The sequence below is a fragment of the Centruroides sculpturatus genome, unplaced genomic scaffold (assembly GCF_000671375.1).
Source record: "Centruroides sculpturatus isolate CEXI.00-Female unplaced genomic scaffold, Cexi_2.0 scaffold3259, whole genome shotgun sequence".
Lineage (NCBI taxonomy): Eukaryota > Metazoa > Arthropoda > Arachnida > Scorpiones > Buthidae > Centruroides > Centruroides sculpturatus.
In genome coordinates, this window is record NW_019387579.1 from 3649 (window position 1) to 11677 (window position 8029).

The window sequence follows — 8029 nt, forward strand, 5'->3', positions numbered from 1 at the left end:
ACTAAGCATTAAAACTTCGTTTACTCGATTCTTATGCCTTAAAACTATTGTTAATAGCGCTTAATAATTTTCTCACTTGTTATTTCGAGTTAAATTTTGTACGTAAAGCGCAACTAATTTAACATATATCGATGAGAAAATTCGGCAATAATTATAAAGACAAAAGGGAAAAATTATCATCACTGGCGATAAGTTCAATTAGTGCTCACATTCGCACGCCCATGCATAAACCAAATTAATTGTGACCAACGATTATTTATTCACATCGTCACAATGGCGGGTGCCGGCCTATAACTTTTCGTCACAATGTTCTCGGTTTCTTTAGTGGTGTGTCGCTCCCGCACTTCATAGTTTTCCTGTTAGATGACACGCACGACTCTCGCTATCTAACTTCGTTCGGGTTATAATTTTGAATCGAAGTAACGTGACTTCCCTTCCAAACCGGAAGTTCGTATATAGTCAGTCTGGGCCTCCTGCTCCTACTCTTTCCACATCTGCTCTTGACTTTTGTCTATCTAACTCCTTTCTCGAGATTAAGAAGAACAGATTGAAAGACAAGACGTCAGCCGGAATTTATAGGTCTAAATTTGTTCAAACTGAACCCCGATAATCTATACTAATATTATAAAGAGGTAATGTTTGTATGTAAGTTTGTATGCAGCGGGTAATCTCCGAAACTACTCATCCGATTTCAAAAATTCTTTCACCAATATTTAGAATGGAACTTCGGGGTGGATATAGGCTGTGTATTATTCCGTTAAACATTCATATAAATTAAAAGATATAATCTAGGTTAAGGCTTTTATGTCCAACAGATGGCGCTACGAGTACGACGCCCTAAGTTTGCTTTTCTGCGAGACATTATGCTTTTCTGTGAAAATGAACTAAAGCGGATCATCTTCTAGCTATCTATATAAATAAAAATGTAATGTTCGTTTGTTCCTACCGATTCCTTTGAAATTTTGACACAACGCTGCATTCGAATACGCACGTGTTTTTATATTATATAAAAACACGTGCGTATTCGAATACAGCGTTGCGGGGGGATTTTGATATATATATTATACATGTCGAAATCCCCCCGGGAGATGGACGGGATTAACGCTTACCGTAAAGAACTCTGCTTCTATTTATACTATTTTAGATGCGGGTTTTTACGTTTTTGATTGCGTTTTAATAGGGTACGTCGAGAGAATGTACACTAAGAAGAAATTTTTCGAAAAATCCTCCCACGGGGGAAGTGTTATAAATTTATAATAGATGCATTTTGAGCCACAACAACGCGTGGCGGGGTCTGCTAGTTTTAATATAAACGCGATATTTACGAAAACATACTTCCCACGTAGTTTATACAATCCGTTGCCAAAATTTAAACACTATTATCGCATTAAAGCAATAATTCTAGCATTTTTACAAGATTTTCTTTATTTAAACAAGTCATACGAGGTCTTTCGGACGTTAAGGTTAGCAATTTCGATCCCGCGCAGGGGCCATCGCAACCTGTCTAATTACTAGTGGTTGATCATCCTCTCTTCCGGAAGGAGGACAGCTACCACCTTTGATCGAATTAACTTCAACCTCCATCCGCAACAGTCCCTTCTTCCTATCGGACCCACCGGTATGGTGGCATTCGAATAGAAAAATCCCTTAATACGAGTTACCAACTAGCACAAAATATGATTGAATTGGTTTTCTAGTAGATATCGAGTTTAAATATTTGGTTCTTTTTTCGCCAAATTTAATTGGTTGTCAGATTACCATTTGATATTAGGCTGTGAATACAAAAGTTTGTTACATCTGTCTACTTGACCAACGAAATTGTGCCATTTCGTACCATCCGAGTACCGCGATAAACGTGACAATGTTAGGATGAATTAACCAAACTCTTTATACGGTTTCCGTTTAATGCTTGTTTTATTATAACATATGATTTATGTAACTACAAAGGTTATCTTTCGTAAAGGTTTACCTAACCGAGTGACCAATCTAACACATTTTAAAAATTCTTTATTCTTATACTGTACCCAATTTAAAAAATTTAAGAAATGTGTTAGATTGGTCACTCGGTTTGATAAACCCTTATGTAAATATAAATGAAACACAGTGGAACCTCGGTATACGTCTGCTTTAGAATACGTCCAATTCGGAATACGTCCTGTTTGGACAAAACAAATTTTGCTCGGTATACGACTTAATTATACGCGCCATCTATGAACAACTGTCGGTGTACTAGACCAGACTAGACGTTCGCGGTGCCACAGTTTATAACTTTGTTAGATTTCTTCTGATTTTAATTTCTAAGTAAAATTTTATTATTAATCATGAATTGCAAGAAGGCAAATGAAAAGCAACAGAAAACTAAAAAAATGACTAGATTCACAACTGAAAAAAGAGATTGTTGAGAAATATGAAGGTGGCACGTGTGTTCGAGATTTAACTGTTGCATACCGTATTCCGAGAACGACGATATTGACAATCGTGAAAAATAAAGACATTATTAAATCTGCTAACGTTGCGAAAGGGGTTAAATCAATTTCTAAACAGAGATCGAAGACATTAAATCATGTTGAGAAATTGCTTTTGCTTTGGATAACTGAAAAACAGTGTGCTAGAGACACCGTATCGGAAGCAATTATTTGCGAGAAAGCTACAAAAATACATGCTGATCTCATGAAAAATCAAGCAGGAACTAGCGAGGAAAGCGAGGTGTTTCAAGCCAGCCATTTTTTTTACATGAGAACGAATTAATCATTTTTACATTACTTCTTATGGGAAAGGTTGATTCGGTATACGTCCTATTCGGTATAAGTCCAACAATCAGGAACGGATTAAGGTCGTATACCGAGGTTCCACTGTACTATAATATAATATTAATGGTTGGAAGTACGAAAGAATCTAATAATCTTAATCTTTGCTGTTAGTTTTTGCCTGAGCAATACCGGGCTCATCTGCTAGTTATAAAATATAGTGACAGTAATTAAAGCGTGTTGTTAGTATTTTACTATACAGTCGACTACGTGTGTTTTGAAAAACACGAACACTTAGTAATAGGAGTCCCTCTGTCTCCAATGTATCTGGTTCTTATGTCTATTAAGATCGTAGACGGTGGTAAATTTAAGGCATTGTACAGCCCCTCTCACTTCCCAGTATTTATAAAATAAAGTAGACACGCGGGTCAAAACTTGCAAAAGATGAAAATTACAATACTTTGTCCAGTGGCGGGCAGAAGATAAAGACGTTTCTAAGTACAAAAGGAGGAAACTTTATTCATTCCGGGTTACAATCCCTGTTACGGTGGTTATTAAATTACTTTCGTGTATTTAATACAAAGTTTTATAATACAAATTTCGTCGCCGCTTCTTCCTTCGTCGTTTCCGAATTGTATTTACAATCCTCGGTGCATATCAGTTCGATTCCGAATTGTTTCTCCCACAATTCCTTGACGGTGTTGAAGAGGGAATAAAGGGTGGTACGGGTTTTGGTCCTGAGCGACCAACAGAACTCGTCGTTGGCGTCTTCGTCCAGGAAATGAAGACCTACCTTGCACGTATCCAAACACAGATGCTGAGAAGAAAGAAAGAAAAATAAAAGACTCGGACTCTACGGGTTTCGCCCAGTTGCAAACTCGCTTACCAGAGAAACGATATTTATGATTTTCTGCTTGGCCACCGGTCTGTAACGTTCCACCGGACAAAAGGATTTGGTCGACTTGGTCCACTTGGCAAACAGGATTTGCGTTAAGCAGATTTCCGTAGAACTGGCAACGATGGCCACTGGATGACTGCCATCTGCAAACAGACTCTATTTACGTATAATATACTATTACGTTTATACACAGCCAAATAATGGATGTAAGATTATCGCAGTCGTTTCTCCCAACGTTTTTGCTACGCGGCCAACCAAAATTCTGCCATTTTGGATAGATCTATACGTAAGACACAGAACAATGATTCAATGTAGCCTACTACGGGCAGAGGACACTGAGACGATGGAACGTCAAAATCGAAAATTGTTAAGTGGATTAACGAATAAACTGTCACGTACGAGTATGAAAAATTATATTAATAAAAAGTATTATTTATGATTTTTAAATTTGTAACAGAGTAATAAATTATGGAATATGGCTCGGATTTGAATCCAAATCTCAACCAGAAATTTGATACCTTATTAATTTAATTTAACCCTTAAACCCATAACCCGAGATATCTCTCGGGCTGGGTGTGCAAATGCGCAGTCCATATCCCGAGATGTCTCGGGCATGGACTTTAAGGGTCCATTAAAAAGCCTTGGTATAACTTTTCCGAAAATGTATGTATCAGCATATTTATCTATGATCTGTACAAATTTCATGAATTATTTTTGCCGCGAAAATATTTTATGACGATTTATTAATTAGGTAATTAATCGCGCTATCGTTTTTTATGGGAATTTTTTAATCAAATTAATTAAATCGTTCTAAACTTCTATTTCACCGATTTGACTTTGGTAAAATTTTTTAAAACGCTATTGGATGTTTTTATGACATAGGCAGGTTTTTTTTGTTTTTTGTTCAGTAGAATTTTTCCCCATGCCTTTTTTTCGGTCCCCTCGTAATTTAATAGTATAAAAATCGACAATATTGTGTTATATTTGAACAGATGCGGTAAGTTAGCTCCCCTCCCGCTTTAAACCAATATTCCCTGAAGGGTACGTGAGAACTACCCGGAAAAGCGGACTCCAGCTGTTCTGGAAGTCCACCAGTTTGTAAACAATGTAGACTGCACCTGTGAAATTTCACGCCTCGTTAAACGAAAGAATAGCAATCCTTACAGCTATTTTTTTCAAATACAGGTAACCCCCGTATAACACGGCACTTCTATAGCACGGATTCACTCTAACACGGTTCGAGAATTGGTACCATCCCCCGTATAACACGGCACTTCTATAGCACGGATTCACTCTAACACGGTTCGAGAATTGGGTAAAACAGCCTAGTACAACAGGAAATGTAATAAATTTTTACATACTTAAGTAATAATAGTTCACGAAAATTATTATTTTTGTAAACCATTAGTACTTAAGTATGTAAATTTTCTCTTCTCGCCTTCTGTCGATACACGTGGTCCTTCTCGAAACTTGTTTCAATGTTGCCAGATCGCGACACTTCTGCTTCTAATGTTGCCGAATGTTTTTCCCTTATTCCATACTTGCTTTATTCTTCNAAGAACAATGTAAGAACAGAACAATGATTCAATATAGCCTACTACGGGGCAGAGGACACAGACGACGGAACGTCAAAATCGAAAATTGTTAAACCCGAGATATCTCGGGGCTGCGAGTGCAAATGCGCAGTCTATATCCCGAGATATCTCGGGCATGGACTTTAAGGCTCCATTAAAAGCCTTGACATAACTTTTCCGAAAATATATGGATCAGCATATACACATCGTTATCTATGATCTGTGCAAATTTCATGAATTATTTTTGCCGCGAGAATATTTTATGACGATTTATTAATTAGGTAATTAATCGCGCTATTGTTTTTATGGGAGTTTTTTAATCAAATTAATTAAATCGTTCTAAACTTCTATTTCACCGATTTGACTTCGGTAAAATTTTTTAAAACGCTATTGGATGTTTTTTATGAACATAGGCAGGTTTTTTGTTTTTTGTTCAGTAGAATTTTTTCCCCATACCTTTTTTTCGGTCCCCTGGTAATTTAATAGCATAAAAATCGACAATATTGTGTTATATTTGAACAGATGCGGTAAGTTAGCTCCCCTCCCATTTTAAACCAATATTCCCCTGAAGGGTACGTGAGAACTACCCGGGAAAGCAGACTTCAGCTGTTCTGGAGGTTGACCAGTTTGTAAACAATGTAGACTGCGCCAGTGAAATTTCACGCCTTGTTAAACGAAAAAATAACCAATCCTTACAGCTATATTTTTCAAATAAAAGCATTTATTTTAAATTATTTTTATTTTTTTTATATACTTTTTTTGTAAAAACAATTTTGGAGGGGTTTTTTTATTTCGCGGGAATTATTTTCCGGCAATTTTTTTGGATGTCCGATTCCCGTTTAAGTGGAAATAATTATTTCATATAAAACATAAATTTTTGTGGATTTCTTAGTTGCATTTGAATCGGAACAAGGGTATCAAAGGAGTTAATAGAAATATACTGTTATGGTGATTGAAAGAATACTTTGTTTAAATTAAGGACATTGATGCATATAAATTTAATAGAGCTTGTTCACTGATATGCAGGGCATCGAATGAAAAGTTTACTTGCCAATAATTGAATAGGTCTGACTGGCTCATCACATGCCACTCTAGTTCAACAGTTATCAACCAGTCTCCACACTTACAACTTAAAATGGATTTTCAATAAATTACTTACATTAATTGATCATTATTATTATAATTATATATAGTTAATAATTACTCAGATGTTATTGCTTAATGGCAGGATAACTACAGAGATTGTTATTGACTTCAATTATAAACAAATAAAAAATATAACTTATGTAAGTGTCCACATAGCCAAAATCCCCGAGTAAAACCAATATAAAAAACACTGGCTGAAGCAGTAAATAAAGTAGATGATTAAAAGAAGTCTCAGCTTAAAAAATAAAAACGTGATAAAATATTGAAAAAAAGAATGACAGCCTAGGTTTAATATTGGTAGTAACACAAATAATAAAATACTGAAAGTAATTTCACCATAAACTTGTTGGCCAGTTCCGTAATATCTAATAATGAAGTGTGCCACAAACTTTACGTCATTTTTCGAGCAGGTCACGAGTCCAAAAATGTTGGGAACGACCAATTTAAAGTCTGAAATGCTATTCCTCAAATCCATGATAAATAAGTATTAAAGGTTTAAATGTTTCTTACGATGTATAGCTGGACATTAGCAAATACAACCAGTTTATGACATTGCCAATTTTATTTCTCACGAGTAAACTTTACAATCGATCACCCAATGTAATATTAAAACACGGGCAACCTAATGACCGAGGCATTGAAAACATTGGATCGTGGAGTGACGGGTTGGAACCCGAAAGTTTTGTGAGTTGTTTGGCCAAAATATGTTGAGCCATCTGTCATTGTAGAGAATGTAGATTTTGGCGGATGAGAAAAAATTTACTTAGTGCCCTTAGAGTAGAAGTTAAAAAAATAATAATAAACAATTGACTTTTGCATTTTATCTTCTTAATATTATACATATTTTCATTTATAATTTATATTTTAAAGAATTTTACAGTTCAATTTCTTTGCAAAAAAATAAAATTTCATTTTTTCTCATCATCATAAAAATTATAAAACTGAAACAATATTCAGGATATTTCAAAAATTGTTTAAAATGCACCAAGTTCTAGAGAAAATACAAATTCAAGAATGAGTGAGCGAGCAAATAAATGTAGAGAGTATGAATATGAGTTTGTATATAGGTATGTGTGTCTGGAAGCAAAATTGATGATACAAATCCAATAACAATCAGGTCAGTGATCAAGCAATTTTACAAAATGGAATAGTCACTAAAACTTTTAAGTATAAAAGACAAGCATGAAAAAAATTCAATTAAGCTTGAATAGAGTAGCATATATACTGTACTTATTTTCAAACTCTATGAATCATCCAGTCATTATTATTGTTTCTTCAATAAAACAAAAACAATACACTATACTTATTATTAAAATGCAACTTAAAAATATTAGTTCTCACCTTTATCTAAAGAGCAACTCTCGATCAAAAGAAACATCAAAACTTCCAGGTCCACGTCGTCAGGAAGATACTTTTTGTCGCCCAGTCCGGCCAGGAAGACTTCTCGAACCACTTGCTGCAAATTTGTTTCTGCAGAAGTACGGAACATCGGACACGCACACTTGCTCTCTTCTATGAAATCTTTATTAATGTGTAAAATTGACGTCTTTTAATTATTTACTTAAATTTTATTTTAATTAATTACTTTAGATATCAGATAGTAATTTCATCTAATCTAATAAATTCAATATTAACATTAAATAAAAACTGAACCTTGTTTACAC

At 34.9% G+C, this 8029-nt stretch overlaps 1 protein-coding gene across 1 annotated transcript; it reads right to left on the reverse strand.

Annotated features, from left to right (window-relative positions):
• Nucleotides 1–3242: 3242 nt before the first annotated feature.
• LOC111616506 lies at nt 3243–7910 on the reverse strand. Its single transcript, XM_023357910.1, has 3 exons — nt 7707–7910; nt 3634–3788; nt 3243–3564 (listed from the first exon to the last, which is right to left on the reverse strand). The coding sequence occupies exons 1-3, from the start codon at nt 7852–7854 to the stop codon at nt 3334–3336; spliced, it is 534 nt and encodes a 177-aa protein (XP_023213678.1). The 5' UTR covers nt 7855–7910; the 3' UTR covers nt 3243–3333.
• Between the last annotated feature and the right edge of the window lie 119 nt (nt 7911–8029).

What these genes read in the sequence shown, in the direction of transcription:
- LOC111616506 (XM_023357910.1), bottom strand. Translation starts at nt 7,854, where the DNA reads ATGTTCCGTACTTCTGCAGAAACAAATTTGCAGCAAGTGGTTCGAGAA. An exon ending in GAGTTGCTCTTTAGATAAAG is followed by an intron (nt 3,789 to 7,706) that starts GTGAGAACTAAT and finishes GTCTGTTTGCAG; the next exon opens with ATGGCAGTCATCCAGTGGCC. An exon ending in TCATAAATATCGTTTCTCTG is followed by an intron (nt 3,565 to 3,633) that starts GTAAGCGAGTTT and finishes CTTTCTTCTCAG; the next exon opens with CATCTGTGTTTGGATACGTG.